This window comes from Scyliorhinus canicula, chromosome 2 (genome assembly GCF_902713615.1).
Source record: "Scyliorhinus canicula chromosome 2, sScyCan1.1, whole genome shotgun sequence".
NCBI lineage: Eukaryota > Metazoa > Chordata > Chondrichthyes > Carcharhiniformes > Scyliorhinidae > Scyliorhinus > Scyliorhinus canicula.
The window spans coordinates 82,688,843-82,706,945 of NC_052147.1; the positions used below are offsets into that span (position 1 = coordinate 82,688,843).

General features: G+C 43.5%; 1 protein-coding gene across 3 annotated transcripts in view; it reads right to left on the minus strand.

The window, feature by feature from the left end:
- The window catches only part of scfd1 (sec1 family domain containing 1), a 355,173-nt gene that overhangs the window by 19,029 nt on the left and 318,041 nt on the right, over nucleotides 1–18,103 (minus strand). For all 3 annotated transcript variants that reach the window (XM_038781482.1, XM_038781472.1, XM_038781490.1), the window contains 2 exons: nucleotides 12,654–12,687; nucleotides 8,322–8,387 (listed from right to left, as the gene is read on the minus strand). In XM_038781482.1, the coding sequence (XP_038637410.1) occupies nucleotides 8,322–8,387; nucleotides 12,654–12,687 (100 nt within the window). The remainder of the gene's footprint in view (nucleotides 1–8,321; nucleotides 8,388–12,653; nucleotides 12,688–18,103) is intronic.

An 18,103-nucleotide genomic window follows, 5' to 3' on the forward strand; every position in this document is an offset into this window, starting at 1 on the left:
GTAAAGGACAGTATTACGGTGGCAGAAAGGACGTTTGATGAGGACTCGTCTACTGAGGTAGTATGGGCTGAGGTTAGAAACAGGAAAGGGGCAGCACGGTAGCATGGTGGTTAGCATAAATGCTTCACAGCTCCAGGGTCCCAGGTTCGATTCCTGGCTGGGTCACTGTCTGTGCGGAGTCTGCACGTCCTCCCCGTGTGTGCGTGGGTTTCCTCCGGGTGCTCCGGTTTCCTCCCACAGTCCAAAGATGTGCGGGTTAGGTGGATTGGCCATGCTAAATTGCCCGTAGTGTCCTAAAAAGTAAGGTTAAGGGGGGGGGGGGGGGGGGGGGTTGTTGGGTTACGGGTATAGGGTGGATACGTGGGTTTGAGTAGGGTGATCATTGCTCGGCACAACATCGAGGGCCGAAGGGCCTGTTCTGTGCTGTACTGTTCTATGTTCTATGAAAGGAAAGGTCACCCCATTGGGAGTTTTCTATAGGCCTCCAAAAAGTTCCAGAGATGTAGAGGAAAGGATTACAAAGATGATTCTGGATAGGAGCGAAAGTAACAAGGTAGTTGTTATGGGGGACTTTAACTTTCCAAATATTGATTGGAAATACTATAGATCGAGTATTTTGGATGGGTCCATTTTTGTCCAATGTGTGCAGGAGGGTTTCCTGACACAGTATGTAGATAGACCAACAAGAGGTGAGGCCACATTGGATTTCGAACTAGGTAATGAACCAGGACAGGTGCTAGATTTGGAGGTAGGTGAGCACTTTGGTGATAGTGACCACAATTCAGTTACGTTTACTTTCGCGATGGAAAGGGATAGGTATATACTGCAGGGCAAGAGTTATAGCTGGGGGAAAGGCAATTATGATGCAATGGGGCAAGACTTACGATGCATAGGATGGGGAAGGAAACTGCAGGGGATGGGCACAATTGAAATATGGAGCTCGGTCAAGGAACAGTTACTGCATGTCCTTGATAAGTATGCACCCGTCAGGCAGGGAGGAAGTGATTGAGCGAGGGAGCCGTGGTTTACTAAAGTAGTTGAATCACTTGTCAAGAGGAACAAGGAGGCTTATGTAAAGATGAGACGTGAAGGTTCAGTTATGGCGCTCGAGTATTACAAGTTAGCTAGCAAGGACCTTAAGAGAGAGTTAAGAAGAGCCGGGAAGGGACATGAGAAGTCTTTGGCAGATAGGATCAAGGATAACCCTAAAGCTTTCTGTAGGTATGTCAGGAATAAAAGAATGACGAGGCTAAGAGTAGGGCCAGTCAAGGACAGTAGTGGGAAGTTGTGCGTGGAGTCCAAGGAGATAGGAGAGGTACTAAATGAATATTTTTCGTCAGTATTCACGCAAGAAAAAGACAATGTTGTCGAGGAGAATACGGAGATACAGGCTACTAGACAAGAAGGGCTTGAGGTTCAGAAGGAGGAGGTGTTAGCAATTTTGGAAAGTGTGAAAATAGATAAGTCCCCTGGGCCGGATGGGATTTATCCTAGGATTCTCTGGGAAACTAGGGAGATTTGCCTTTGATCTTTATGTCGGCACTGTCTACAGGAATAGTGCCAGAAGACTGGAGGATAGCAAATCTTGGCCACTTGTTCAAGAAGGGGAGTAGAGACAACCCCGGTAACGATAGACTAGTGAGCCTTACTTCTGTTGTGGGAAAACTTTTGGAAAGGTTTATAAGAGATAGGATTTATAATCATCTAGAAAGGAATAATTTGATTAGGGATAGTCAACATGGTTTTGTGAAGGGTAAGTCGTGCCTCACAAACCTTATTGAGTTCTTTGAGAAGGTGACCAAACAGGTGGAAGAGGGTAAAGCAGTTGATGTGGTGTATATGGATTTCAGTAAAGCGTTTGATAAGGTTCCCCACGGTAGGCTATTGCAGAAAATATGGAGGCATGGGATTCAGGGTGATTTAGCAGTTTGGATCAGTAATTGGCTCGCTGTAAGAAGACAGAGGGTGGTGGAAAGCAAATTACTGCAGATGCTGGAATCGGAAACGAAAGGGAAAATGCTGGAAAACCTCAGCAAGTCTGGCAGCATCTGTAGGGAGATAAAAGAGTTAACGTTTCGAGTCCGATGATTCTTTGTCAAAGCTAACAGACAGAGAAAGTTGGAAATATTTATACTGTGGAGTGAGAATGAAAGATGAGTCATAGCCACAGAAACCCAGGGAAACCGGGTGCTAATGGTCACAGATACCAAGGGAATTAGTGTTAATGGCAGTCCCCAGAGAAGACAAAAATTGTGCAAGGAAACTAACATCAGAGGATAGACTATAGGTGTGGGGGGAGGGGAAGGGGGAAGCAAAGAGAAAAAAGGTGCAGGAAAGGTGGATAAGATGGGGGGGGGGGGGGGAGAAAATAAATGTTATTAAGAAAGAAAGAAAGAAATGGTAAAAGACAGTTAAATTGAAATGAAAACAATTGGGTCGAGGTGGGCTGATTATCTGAAGTTGTTGAATTCGATGTTGAGACTGGAAGGCTGCAGCGTGCCTAACCGAAAGATGAGATGATGTTCCTCCAGTTTGCTTGCGCTTTACTGGAACATAGCAGCAGGCCAAGAACAGATATGTGGGCCTAGCAGCAGGGTCTTTCGTTAAAATGGCAAGGAACGGGAAGATCAGGATCCTGAATGCGCACAGACCGAAGATCACCCAGTCTGCGTTTGGTCTCTCTGATATAGAGGAGACCACAATGGGAGCAACGAATGCAGCAGATCAAATTGGAAGAGATGCAAGTGAAACGCTGCTTAACCTGGAATGCCTGGGATGTTAAGCATGGAAGAGGTAAAGGGGCAGGTGTTACACCTTCTGCGATTGCATGGGAAGGTGCCATGGGTGATGGGAGAGGTGCTGGGTATGGTGGAGGAGTGGACTAGATTGTCTTGGAGGGAATGGTCTCTGCGGAATGCTGACCAAGGGAGTGAAGGGAAGATGTGTTTGGTGGTGGTATCACGCTGGAGTTGGCGAAAATGGCGGAGGATTATGCTTTGCATACGGAGGCTGGTGGGATGAAATGTGAGAACGAGGGGGACTCTATCCTTGTTCTGGGAGGGAGTGGAGCGGAGCGACTAAAGAAGAGTTCAACATTTGTGCCCTTTACGTCCCCACAAAGAGTCATCGGACTCGAAACATTAACACTTTTCTCTCCCTACAGATGCTGCCAGACTTGCTGAGATTTTCCAGCATTTTCCCTTTCAAGACAGAGGGTGCTGGTTGATGGGAAATGTTCAGCCTGGAGTTCAATTACTAGTGGTGGACACAAGGATCTGTTTTGGAGCCACTCCATAAATGACCATAAATGACTTATAAATGACCTGGAGGAGGGCGCAGAAGGATGGGTGAGTAAATTTGCAGATGACACTAAAGTCGGTGGAGTTGTGGACAGTGCGGAAGGATGTTGCAGGTTATAGATAAGCTGCAGAGCTGGCAAATGTAGTTTAATGCAGATAAGTGTGAAGTGATTCATTTTGGAAGGAGTCACAGGAAGACAGTACTGGGCTAATGGTAAGATTCTTGGTAGTGTGGATGAGCAGAGAGATCTCGGTGTCCATGTACATAGATCCCTGAAAGTTGCCACCCAGGTTGATAGGGTTGTTAAGAAGGATTACGGTGTGTTAGCTTTTATTGGTAGAGGGATTGAGTTTCGGAGCCATGAGGTCATGTTGCAGCTGTACAAAACTCTGGTGCGGCCGCATTTGGAGTATTGCGTGCAGTTCTGGTTGCCGCATTAAAGGAAGGATGGAAAGGGTGCAGGGGAGATTTACCAGGATGTTGCCTGGTATGGAGGGAAGATCTTATGAGGAAAGGCTGAGAGACTTAAGGCTGTTTTCGTTATAGAGAGGAAGGTTAAGAGGTGACTTAATTGAGGCATACAAGATGATCAGAGGATTAGATAGGGTGGACAGTAAAAGCCTTTTTCCTCGGATGGTGATGGCTAGCACGAGAGGACATAGCTTTAAATTGAGGGGAGATAGATATAGGGCAGATGTCAGAGGTAGGTTCTTTACTCAGAGGGTAGTAAGGGTGTGGAATGCCCTGCCTGCAACAGTAGTGGACTTGCCAACATTAAGGGCATTTAAATGGTCATTGGATAAACATATGGATGATAAGGGAATAGTGTAGATGGGCTTTCGAATGGTTTCACAGGTCGGCGCAACATTGAGGGCCGAAGGGCCTGTACTGCGCTGTAATGTTCTATGTTCTACGGTGGTGCAATGGTTAGCATTGCTGCCTCACGCGCCGAGGTCCCAGGTTCTATCCCGGCTCTGTCCGTGTGGAGTTTGCATATTCTCCCCGTGTCTGTGTGGGTTTCGTCCCCACAACCCAAGAATGTGTAGGGTAGGTAGATTGGCCACACTAAATTGTCCCTTAATTGGAAAAAAATTAATTGGGTACTCTAAATGTAAAAAAAAATGCAATATGGACTCCAATGCCTGGGAGACCCTTGCTCAGAAGAGACCTACTCGGACGCACCTCTTCAGTGAAGGGACACAATTCTTTGAGAACACCCGACAGCAAAAGAAGGCCCGGAAAAGAGCCTGAGAAAGGAATACCAGTGATCCCGAGTCAAAGGGCCAATCCCACCTCCCAGAAACATCTGCCAAATGTGTGGTCGGAGATGTGGTTCTAAGATCAGGCTCATTAGCCATGCAAGGACCCATAGAACTCACAACCAGTGACACAGAGTTTCTTAGGTGGACAATCATACTTGTTAGCGAGTGATCGCCAAAGAAGAAATCTTAGGCTTAATAGACCCATTGTGAACAAGAACAAGGAGGTCATTTCGAATTTCTCAGTTGGAGAATTACATCTAGGAAGGGTGCCACATTTTAGTAAAGTTGTAAACGCATTGGAGAGTGCTTAAAGGGTTGACAAGAATGGTTCTGGGTAAGAACTTCAGTTATGGAAATAGGCTGCAAAAGTTGGGACTGTTTTCCTTGGGTAAGACAAGACCAAGAGGAGATTTGATAGAGGTATTCAAAATCACGAGGGATCAGGACAGAGGAGGTAGGGAGAAACTTCCCCTGATTGAATTAAAGTAATTGGCCAAAGAAGCAAAATCAACATGAGGAAAAACATTTTCATTCACTGAGTGGTTAAGGTCTGAAATATACTGCCTGCGAATTTGGAGGAGGCAGCTTCAATAGAGGCATTCAAAAAGGAATTACACCTACCTGAAAAAGAAGAATGTGCTGGGTTCCGGAAGCGTGTGTGTGTGAGACAGTGAGAGTGTGAGAGTGAGTGAGATATTGCAAGGTGGTTAGGTGAATTGCTCATTCAGAGAGGTGGTGCAGACATGATAGGTCGAACAGCCTCCTTCTGTGATTCTGTGAACATAGGAAATGCATGATAGCTGATAAGAGTGAGATGAAGAAGGGTGGGAGGAGGCGCATGTGGAGCATAAACACCCAATGAGACCAATTGAGTTGAGTGCTTGCTTCTGTGCTGTAAAATGCATTGCAATTTTATGACATAGAGCACAAAACATACTTATTTTTAAAAATCTTGTTTTTGGAAGCAAAAAATAAAAGAAATGCTAACTGTAACCAGGAGGATGGTAATGTTGTCAAGTTTTATAAAACATGATTTGCCAAGTTGGACGCCACATGTTGCTCTATGGTCTTCCGCACACTGATCTATTTTGTGTCTGCTATGTTGATGGGAAGACGTGTCAAGAAGAGGTCAGGCAGTCTTTACACCAGCACAACTAAGACAAACATTATGTATCAAGAACTGATCTTTAAGGTTAAAAGCTTTCAGTTGTTCAGGCTAAGTTGAATGCTGCTAGTCTACAACCAGGTCTGTTATTAATGCTATGTTATTAATGTAATCTCTCATAATAGGGTTCTACTTATCAACAAAATCTTCTAGTGAATGAAATTTGACAACCGATCCTGACTCATTTATGCTAAAATGTCAATTTCAATATCAGTTACAAGCAGATTTTTTGTTTTTCTTGGCCGAGGTTTATTTGCACATGAGAATCTAAAGTCTTACGGTTATTTAAAGTAGTCCAATGATGACCATGAAAGCATTGTTGATTGTCAGAATAGCCCAGCTGGTTCAATTATGTTCTTTATGGAAGGAAATCTGCCATCCTTACTTGGTCTTGCCTGCATATGATTCCAGACCCACAGCAATGTGGTTGACTCTTAATTAACCCGTCATGGGCATTCAGGATGGGCAATGAATGCTGGCACAGCCTGCGATGCCCATGTCCCATGAACGAATAAAAGAGACACAGGGGAGGTACCAGAGGACTGGAGAAATGCAAACATTGTATCATTGTTTAAAAAGGGATCAAAGGAAATGCCAAACAATTATAGGCCAGTTAGTCTTACGGCAGTGGTGGGCAAATTAGTAGAGTCAGTCCTGAGAGATAGGATAACTGTCATATACAAAGGCACGGATAGTCAGCATGGATTTGTAGAAGGAAAAGCTTGCCTCACAAATTTGATTGAATTCTTTGAGAAAGTGACAAGAAGGGTTGATGAAAGTAGTGTTGTGGAAGTGGCGTACATAGATTTTGGCAAGGCTTTTGACAAAGTCCCACATTTGGCCTAGAAAGTGAAAGCCCATGGGATGCAGGGCAATGTGGCAAACAAAGTCGATGGCTGCCCTTGCAATTGGAAAGTTGTTTCAAGTGGTGTTCTACAGGACTCGGTGTTGGGGCCCACATTGTTTATGTTATATATTAACAATTTGGATGTGAATGTGGGGAACATGATTGGGTAATTTGCAAATGACACAAAGATTGGCTGAGTGGTGGCTAGTGTAGAGGTTAGTCAAATCTTCAAAATGCTATATATGGATTGGTGGAGTGGGCGATAAAGTAGCAGATGGAATTTAGCACAGAGAAATGTGAGGTCATGCATTTAGGGAGGTCAAACAGTTGTAGGGAGTACACAATAAATGGGAATATACTAAGAGGGGTAGATGAAGTGAGAGATCTTGGCATTCAGGTACACAGGTCCCTAAAGACAGCTGTGAAAGTAGACAAGGTTGTGAAGAAAGCATATGGAATGCTCTACTTCATTGGCAGAGGTAGAGATTATAAAAGTAAGGGTATAATGTAGAATTGTATAAAACACTGGTGAGGCCACAATTGGAATATTGTAGGAAGGACGTCAATGCTCCGAAGATAGTGCAAAGGAGGTTTACAAGAATTCTGTCGGGGCTAGAAAACTGTGGCTACGTGAAGAGATTGGATAGGTTGGGGGTTACTTTCCTTGGAGCAAAGAAAGCTGAAGGGTGACTTAATTAAGATTTACAAAATTATGAGGGAGACAGGGTGGCCAGGATATAATTGTTTCAATTGGAGAATTTGAGAATCGGGTCATAGATTCAAGATAAGTGGCAGGTGTATTGGGGACATGAGGAAAACCTTTTTACACGGAGGGTAGTGGGAGTCCGGAATTCGTTGCACGAGTTGGTGGTGAGGCAGAGATCTTAAACACTTTTAAAAGGTAGCTGGATCTGCACCTTAAGTGCTCTAACTACAGGGCTATGGACCGGGTGCAGAAAGGTGGGATTAGAAAGGGCACCTGGGTGTCCTCAGACTGACATGGACATGATGGGCCAAATGGCCTCCTTCTGTGCTGAACTTTTCTATGATTCTATGATTCCTCAAAATAGTCAAGCAAGTCAGTCATGCAGAATATGCACCTTTTGAAACTGTGCAGGCTGGGTTATTATATAAAGGTATTGAATTTTATGTTGAATGTTTATTTTGCAACTGACATCAAAAGCCAAATCAGTCTGTAGGTAGTTTGTTTCATTACCTTTCTTGAAACAGTTACTCGTTACAATCCCAGCTGATGTTTATACAGGATAAGTCAGATCTCAGAGTGCAACTTGGCTTGATAGATCCTAACTGATTTTTTAGAAACCATGAAGGCCAATTACCAGCATTCCCAAGATTCTGATAGTGCACTTTTAACACAAAGAATACATTTGTTAACCCCAACCTTTACAGATACACATAAATTTGTAAAGAAAGTAGAATTTACAATATCTAACTTGTGCACTAATATTGTTCTTCTGCACAGGTAGGGATCACTGCGTGTATGCTGCCATATTTTGGCTGGTGCATGCACAGAAACCCAGAGGCCCGCTCCAAACTCCCAATCTCTGCTGTTCAGGTAAGTATCATGTTCCTTGGGAGTTCTGAACATACTATGTTGGTTTCCCTCCAATTCAGTGCATCCTTCGCTGGACACAGATTGTCTCCTAATGACAGTCAGTTTCACCAATTTTCTGCCCTGTTTTATTTGAATATATTGTGTATTTTCCAATATTAAATGTCATCTTACCTTTGTATAATCAACAAGGTTCTGATATTCAATATAATTTCCACCTCCAACAACAAAGACAATGGCCTAGGCAATGGAAAAACAAACTTAAATGAACAACCTTGTACAACAGCACATTCAAAAAAACAATTGACGACTTCTAGTGGCGGCCATGAAGGAGTAGGTCGCACATTTGGTGCTCCCGCTCGGGATTGACCTTTGGACCTTTTTCCTGATTTTTTCTCAGATTTTACTTGAAAAATCGATAGTGAGCGCGACCGTGAGGATGAGTCCCACACCAGTGCATGGATAGGCGGACCAGGAGTGCTCGCAAAGGAAGAAATGGGCGAACAGAAAAGGCCATCCTACCAGAAGGATGTGGAGGCTTTAGAGAGGGTGCAGAAGAGATTTACCAGGATGTTGCCTGGTATGGAGGGCATTAGCTATGAGGAGAGCTTGAATAAACTCGGTTTGTTCTCATTGGAACGACGGAGGTTGAGGAGCGACCTGATAGAGGTCTACAAAATTATGAGGGGCATAGATGGAGTGGATAGTCAGAGGCTTTTTCCCAGGGTAGAGGGGTTAATTACTAGGGGGCAGAGGTTTAAGGTGCGAGGGACAAGGTTTAGAGGAGATGTATGAGGCAAGTTTTTTTACACAGAGGGTAGTGGGTGCCTGCAACTCGCTGCCGGAGGAGGTGGTGAAAGCTGGGACGATAGTGACATTTGAGGGGCATCTTGACAAATACATGAATAGGATGGGAATAGAGGGATACGGACCCAGGAAGTGTAGACGATTTTAGTTTAGACGGGTAACATGGTCGGCACAGGCTTGGAGGGCCAAAGGGCCTGTTCCTGTGCTGTACTTTTCTTTGTTCTATTTCTGGCATCTTATTTGTGTCCTCATTAGTGTTTTTTTTAATAAACAATTTTATTGAGGTATTTTTGGCATAAAAACAGCAACATTATACCGCCATGTATAACAACCAGTTTTTATGTTCTCAGCAAGCTTATTCTCGTACTATATTTTCCTCATCTTCAATCCCTTGGTCCTTCTTTTCTGAATTCTATATCGCTCCCGATCCTCAGACCTGTTGTTCCTTGGATCGAATACTATCTCTAATTTCCCTTGTAAACCATGGATTGGCCACCTTTCCTGTTTTACCTTTGTACCAGACAGGAATAAACCATTGTTGCAGTTCCCCCATGCACTCCGTGAAGGTTTGCCATTGCCTACCCACAGTCATCCATTTAAGTAACTTTTTCCAATCGATCACAGCCAACTCACGCCACATATCATCATAGCTTTCGTCATTAAGATTCAGGATCTTAGTCTCAGAATCAACTACTTCACTGTCCATCTTTTAAAAAAATAAATTTAGAGTACCCAATTATTTTTTCCAATTAAGCGGCAATTTAGCGTGGCCAATCCACCTATCCTGCACATCTTTTGGGTTGTGGGGGTGAAACCCACGCAGACACGGGGAGAATGTGCAAACACCTCACGGATAGTGACCCAGGGCCGAGATTCGAACCCGGGTCCTTAGCGCTGTAGACAGCAATGCTAACCACTGTGCCACCTTGCTGCCCACTTCACTCTCTACCTTGAAGAAAAATTCTGTTGTATTATGGTCGCTCATCCTCAAGGGGTCTTGCACAACTAGATTGCCAATGATTCCGTTGTCATTACACAGTACCCAGTCTAGGGTGGCCTATCTCTAGTTGGTTCATAAAATCATCCCGTATACACTCCAGGAATTCCTCCTCTGTGATATTGTGACTAATTTGATTTACCAAATCTATATACAGATTAAAACTGCCACAATTTACAGATGTTTCTTTATCACATGCATCTCCTGCTGATACCATTCTCAACATCATCACTACAGTTTGGGGGTCTATACACAACGGCCACTAACATTTTTGGCCCCTTGTGTGTTCTCAGCTCTCCCATACAGATTCCACATCATCGGAGCTACTATACTTCCTCATTATTGCGTTAATTTCCTCTTAACCAGCATTGCCACTCCATCACCTTTTCCTTTATGTCTGTCCTTCCTAAATACCGAATATCCCTGGACGTTCAGTTCCCATTCCTGGTTGACAGCTGCTGTGTTTCCGTAATCTCGATGATATCATACCTGTTTATGCCTATTTGCGTGATTAGTTCATCCGCTTTATTGCAAATGCACCGTGACTTAAGGCACAAAGTCTTAAGCTTGTGTTTTTAATATTATTTGTCCCTCTCGCAATATTTTTCGCTGTGGCCCTTGGTTTCTCTGCCTATCATTTTTCTTATTCCCCTTTCAGTCTTTTGCTTTTGTCTTTGTTTCCTCCTCCCGGACTCCTTGCACGGTTCCCATTACCGTGTCTTTTTAGTTTAAACCCTCTCCAGCCATCTAGCAAATACGCCCCCCCCCCAGGACATCAATCCGGTCCTGCCCAGGTGTAACCTGCCCAATTTGTACTGACCCCACCTCCTCCAGAACCAGTCATAATGCCCCAGGAATCTGAAACCCTCACCTCACAACATCTCTTCAGCCACGTATTGATCCGATAAAACTTGCGATTTCTACTCTGACTAGCACGTGACACTGGTAGTATCCTGAGATCATTACCTTTGAGGTCTCAACTTTCTTCCTAACTCCCTATATTTTGCTTTTAGGATCCCATCCCTTTTTTTACCCATGTTGTTTGTAACAATATGTATGACAACCACTGGTTGTTCACCTCCCCCTGTATCCTGTACATGTCTTGAATGTCCTGTAACCGCTCAGAGGTATCCTTGACCCTAGCACAGGGAGGCAACATAGTGTTAGTGTTAAAACCATAATTTTCTTAAGATTATAAACTATCTTGGGAATGTTTTTGATACTTCTAGCATGAACAGGTTATGCAAAATAACAACTATAAAATTGGCAACAATTTGATAAATACTGGAATTCAAAACAGATTTCAAGACAAAAAGAAAATTGGTGAGGGTTCACAGTGCGTGTTTAAGCACAGAATCTTACAACATTCATCAGGATTGTAGATATCTGTACTGAAAGTAATTGAAGCGGCAGTCGCTGTGGCAATAACCATAGTGCAACTATTACCCTGAAATTAAATATCCATATTACAAATGATAAAATCTAATTTCCTTCCATCGGTAATTAACAGAATGGGAAGGTCCATTAGCTGAGCTGCAGGATTATTTTCTCTAATCTGCTCATTTGCCCCCTTTTTACAGTGTAATTTGCAAATAACAAAACTTGCTTCAGAAAAACATTGGAGGAGAATTGATAACATTGGGAAACTGGACTGGTGGGATTAAAAAACTGACAGTTTTTGGATGTCAGTCTGGAATTTTTTGGAAATTTTGGTCCAACTGCAGCGCAAGAGTGGCATTGTACAGATTTCCCATCCAACCTCCCTGCTGCCAAGCTTTGCACAAACTATTTGCAAATTTCCTCGATAATTTGCATAACTTCAGAGCTACACCTGCTAAAGTTCACTGTTGCTTATCTAGAGTTCCATGCCCCATGCAAAAGACCAGATTGCTGGGTTTCTGCAGAGTACAATGATGTAGATTTATACCCAAATATTTAGGAGAACCATTTTTTAAAAAGAAATCTGACCCGAGATTTACACTAAATCAAAGTGAGTACACAAACAATTTCTCATACGTTCCCCAACACTATTCATTCAGAAGGACGAAACAGCTGGATGAACTTCCCAATGTATATACCGATGTTTTTCTGAATAATGGTAGAGGAAAAGGAGGGGCTGAGGCCGATGAGCTCCACAGGACATTTCAGCATACATTCATGTCAGAAATGCTGGGACAGAAACTGGCGTAAATTACGGCGTAATTCCTGGACAATATGATCCAGGATATTTGGGCCACAGACGGATGAGAGGTGACTTCAAAAACAAAATTAAGTATCACTATTTAGATTATGTAACTCTTCTAGTTATATATTTGTATGTATGTCATTCTTCTATAGCTTTGTTATATATCCGGTATAAATTTCCATCAACCATTAAGTATCAGAATAAAATGCTAATAAACTTTGAAACATACAGACATACGGAACTTTTGGCACATAGTTTGACAGGAGAAATTGGCAGAAAATTCCAACTATATTTCCTTGCTGCTACAAAACAAATGGTCATTTCTTTTCATGAAATTCCTGATTTGAAATGACTTTATTTGAAGAGTCAAAATTTAATATTTTCAATGTGGTTGCGGCCACTTAAAACTTGTAGTTAGACTGACAGTTCTCCAAAATTCCTACTCCTATGTCAGAACTCATTAGGCAATTTTCAAAATCAGGCCAGTACCTCCAAACTGCTTGAGCAACCTACTTACTTCTTGGAATGGATGCTTGTTTCTTGGAAGAGAGCTGCAAAATCAGGCAAAGTTATTGACAGCACGTTAATGGCAGTACAATCTAGTCACTGGAAAATGCTTGGACTGAAAATATACTTTACAGGAAAAAATATTGTCAAACTGAAATTCCCTCTATATTTTCTCCAACTTTCAGATGTCCCAAGTAGATGGAGAACTTTGCGGTATGTAACCAGCATGACTGCAAATTTGTGTTCAAACATAAGATAAGAATTCAAAAGCAGCCCATTCATTCTAACTTGAAGATATGTTTTCACTATTCTATTAATACATGAAGTACTAAAAAAATAAACTCCATTAATTAATAACTTAATTAATTAATAACAAATCATATTTCTGGATTTTGAAACATTTAGACAATCCTTATATTATCCAAAAATTATGTATCATTCATTGTGTTCGTGTCATCCAACACTTTGGCTTTTTAAATGAATTTTTTGCCATGCGTATGGTGTAATAATTGCTTATAATCTGTTCCAGACTTGGGATTACAAATGATGGGTAGACATTTTATGATGAAACTGATTAGTCACTCATCACCAAACAATTGTACAATAACATTAACATATGTTTCTATAAATGTATAAACAGCATTTTAGCAGGACCATAATGCAATAACCTATAAGACATCGGAGCAGAATTAGGCCACTCGCCCATCGGGTCTGCTCCGCCATTCAATCATGGCTGATATTTTTCTCATCCCCATTCTCCTGTTTTCCCCATAACCCCTGATCCCCTTATTAACCAAGCACCTATCTAGCTCTGTCTTAAAGACACATCAGTGATTTAGCTTCCACAATCTTCTGCGGCAGAGTTTCACAGATTCACCACCCTCTGGCTGAATAAATTCCCCCTCATCTGTTTTAAAGTATCGTTCCTTTAGTCTGAGATGGTGTCCTCTGGTTCTAGTTTTTCCTACAGTGGAAACATCCTCTCCACGTCCACTTTATCCAGGCCTCGCAGTATTCTCTAAGTTTCAATAAGGTCCCCCCTTATCTTTCTAGACTCCAACGAGTACAGACCCAGAGTCCTCAACTATTCCTCATAGGACAAATTCTACATACCAGGGATCATTCTTGTGAACCTCCTCTGGACCCTTTCCAAGGCCAGCACATCCTTGCTTAGAAACGGGGCCCAAAACTGCTTGCAATACTCCAAATTGGGTTTGACCAGAGCCTTATACAGCCTCAGATATATCTCTGGTCTTGTATTCTAGCCCTCTTGACATGAATGCTAACATTGTATTTACCTTAACTGCTGACTGAACCTGCCCGTTAATCTTAAGAGAATTGTGAATAAGGACTCCCAAGTCCCTCTGTGCTTCTGATTTCCTAAGCATTTTTCCATTTAGAAAATAGGCTATGCCTAAATTCCTCCTTCCAAAGTGCACAACCTCTCACTTTTCCACATTGTATTTCATTTGCCACTTCACTGCCCACACTCCCAGCTTGTCCAAATCCTTCTGCAGCCCCCTTGCTTCCTCAATATTACCTGTCACCCTACAGATCTTTGCATCATCTGCAAACTTAGGAATAGTGCCTTCAGTTCCTTCTTCCAGATCATTAATGTATGTTGTGAAAAGCTGTGGTCCCAGCACAGACCCCTCAGGCACACCACTAGTCGCCGGTTGCCATCCTGAAAAAGACCCCTTTATCCCCACTCCCTGACTTCTGCCAGTCAGCCAAACCTGTATCCATGCCACGATCTTACCCTTAACACCATGGCTCTTAACTTATTTAACAGTTTCCTAAGCGACACCTTGTCAAAGGCCTTCTGGAAATCTAAATAAATCATGTCCACTGGTTCTCCTTTGTCTAACTTCCTTGTTACCTCCTCAAAGAATTCTAACAGATTTGTTAGACATGACCTCCCTTTGACAAGGCCGTGCTGACTCGTTCCTATTTTATCATGCACTTCCAAGTGCTTTGCAATCTCATCTTTAATGACAGACTCTAAAATCTTACCAATGACCGAAGTCAGGCTAACCGGCCTATAATTTCCCGTCTTCTGCCTCCCTCCCTTCTTAAAGTGGTGTTACATTAACCACTTTCCAGTCCTCTGGGACCTTTCCTGCCTCCAGTGATTCCTGAAATATCACCACCAAAGCCGCCACAATTTCCTCAACTATCTCTTTTAGGACCCTGGAATGTAGTCCATCTGGTCCAGGTGACTTATCCACCTTCAGACCTTTCAGTTTCCCCAGAACATTCTCCTTAGTGATGGCCACTGCACTCACCTCTGTCCCCTGATTCTCCTGGAGCTCTGGCATCCCACTGGTGTCTTCCACCGTGACGACTGATGCAAAGTAACTATTCGTTCGTCTGCCATTTCTTTGTTTCTGATTATTACTTCTCCAGCCATGTTTTCCAGTGGTCCAATGGCTATTTTTGCCTCTCTCTTACATTTTATATATTGAAAGAAACCCATCCCATCTTCTTTTATATTACTAGCTAACATGCACTCATATTTCATCTTCTCCCCCTTATTGCTATTTTAGCTGTCTTCTGCTCGCTTTTAAATGATTCCTAATCCTCCGGCTTCCCACTAATCCTCGCCACTTTGTATGCTTTTTCTTTTGCTTTTATGATGACCTTGACTTCCCTCATCAACCATGGATGCCTTGTCCTGCCCTTAACATGTTTCCTCCTCCTTGGGATCAATTTCTGCTGTGCCTCCCGAATAACCCCCAAAAACCCCTGCCATTGCTGTTCCACTGTTTTCACTGCTAGTCTCCTTTTCCAATCAACTCTGGGCAGCTCCTCCCTCATGTCTTTGTAGTTACCCTTGTTTAATTGTAATAATATTACATCTGATTGCAGCTTCTCCCTCTCAAATTTCAGGGTAAATTCAATCATATTGTGGTCACTGCTCCCCAAGGCTTCCTTCACCTTAAGATCCCTAATCTAGTCTGCTTCATTACACATCACCAAATCCAGAATTACCTATTCCCTAGTGGGCTCTACCATAAGGTGCTCCAAAAAACACTCTCTTAAACATTCCACAAATTCCTTTTCTTGGGATCCATTACCAACCTGATTTTCCTAGTCCACGTGCATACTAAAGTCACCCATGATGATTGTGATATTGCCTTTTTTACATGCTTTATCTGTCTCCTGATTTATTTTCTGCCCCACATCCTGACGACTGCTAACTTCCATCAGGGTCTTTTTAGTTTTGCGATTCCTCAACTCTACCCTCAGAGATGGGTTACCGTCAGGGGAACGAGAGGGAACCGGCAGGCAGTGCAGGGATCCCCTGTGGTCGTTCCCCTCAATAACAAGTATACCGTTTTGGATACTGCTGGGGGGGGGGGGGGGGGGGAGGGGGGGGGGGGGGGGGGTGGTCTTACCAGGGGTAAGCAATGGGGCACAGGTCTCTGGCACAGAGTCTGTCCCAGTTGCTCAGAAGGGAAGGGAGAAGAGGAACAGAGCACTTGTCATTGAGGACTCCATAGTTAGTGGAACAGACAGGAGGTTCTGTGGGAACGAAAGAGATTCACGGTTGGTGTGTTGCCTCCTAGGTGCCAGGGTTCGTGATGTCTCTGATCGTGTTTTTGGGATCCTTAAGGGGGAGGGGGAGCTGCCCCAAGTCGTGGTCCACATAGGTACCAACGACATAGGTAGGAAGAGAGATGGGGATTTGAGACAGAAATTCAGGGAGCTAGGGTGGAAGCTGAGAGCTAGAACAAACAGAGTTATTATCTCTGGGTTGTTACCCGTGCCACGTGCTAGCGAAGTGAGAAATAAGGAGAGAGAGGAGTTGAACACGTGGCTACAGGGATGGTGCAGGAGGGAGGGTTTTGGTTTCCTGGATAATTGGGGCTCATTCTGGAGTAGGTGGGACCTCTACAAACAGGATGGTCTTCACTTGAACCAGAGGGGTACCAATATCCTGGGGGGGAGATTTGCTAGTGCTCTTCGGGGGGGGGGGGGGGGGGGGGGGGGTTTAAACTAATTCAGCAGGGGGGTGGGAACCTAAATTGTAGTCCCAGTGTACAGGATGTTGAGAGTAGTGAGGTCAGGGATAGGGTTAAAAATTCGAAAGAGAGCACCGGCAAGCAAGATGCTGGTTTGAAGTGTGTCTACTTCAACGCCAGGAGCATCCGGAATAAGGTGGGTGAGCTTGCAGCATGGGTTGGTACCTGGGATCTCGATATTGTGGCGATTTCGGGGACATGGGTAGAGCAGGGACAGGAATGGTTGTTGCAGGTTCCAGGATTTAGATGTTTCTGTAAGAACAGAGAAGATGGTAAAAGAGGGGGAGGGTGTGGCATTGTTAATCAAGGAGGGTATTGCGGCAGCAGAAAGGACGTTTGAGGACTCGTCTACTGAGGTAGTATGGGCCGAGGTTAGGAACAGGAGAGGAGAGGTCACCCTGTTGGGAGTTTTCTATAGACCTCCGAATGGTTCCAGAAATGTAGAGGAAAGGATTGCAAATATGATTCTCGACAGGAGCAGGAGTAACAGGGTAGTTGTTATGGGGGACTTCAACTTTCCAAATATTGACTGGAAATACTATAGTTCGAGTACTATAGAGGGGTCAGTTTTTGTGCAGTGTGTGCAGGAGGGTTTTCTGACACAGTATGTAGACCGGCCAACAAGGGGCGATGCCACATTGGATTTGGTACTGGGTAATGAACCCGGCCAGGTGTTAGATTTAGATGTAGGTGAGCACTTTGGTGATAGTGATCACAATTCGGTTATGTTTACTTTAGCGATGGGCAGGGATAGGTATATACCGCAAGGGAAGAATTATAGCTGGGGGAAAGGCAATTATGATGCTAGTCGGCAAGATTTAGGATGTATAGGATGGGGAAGGAAACTGCAGGGGATGGGTACAATCGAAATGTGGAGCTTTTTCAAGGAACAGCTACTGCGTGTCCTTGATAAGTATGTACCTGTCAGGCAGGGAGGAAGTTGTCGAGCAAGGGAACCGTGGTTTATTAAGGAAGTTGAAGCACTTGTCAAGAGGAAGAAGAAGGCTTATGTTAGGATGAGACATGAAGGCTCAGTTAGGGCATTTGAGAGTTACAAGTTAGCCAGGAAGGACCTAAAGGGAGAGTTAAGAAGAGCAAGGAGAGGACACGAAAAGTCATTGGCAGATAGGATCAAGGAAAACCCTAAGGCTTTCTATAGGTATATCAGGAACAAAAGAATGACTAGAGTAAGATTCGGGCGAATCAAGGATAGTAGTGGAAAGTTGTATGTGGAATCAGAGGAGATAGGGGAAGCGTTAAATGGATATTTTTCATCAGTGTTTACGCTGGAGAAAGACAATGTTGTCGAGGAGAATACTCAGGTACAGTCGACCAGGCTAGATGGGATTGAGGTTCACAAGGAGGAAGTGTTAGCAATTTTGGAAAGTGTAAAAATAGATAAGTCCCCTGGGCCAGATGGGATTTACCCTAGGAT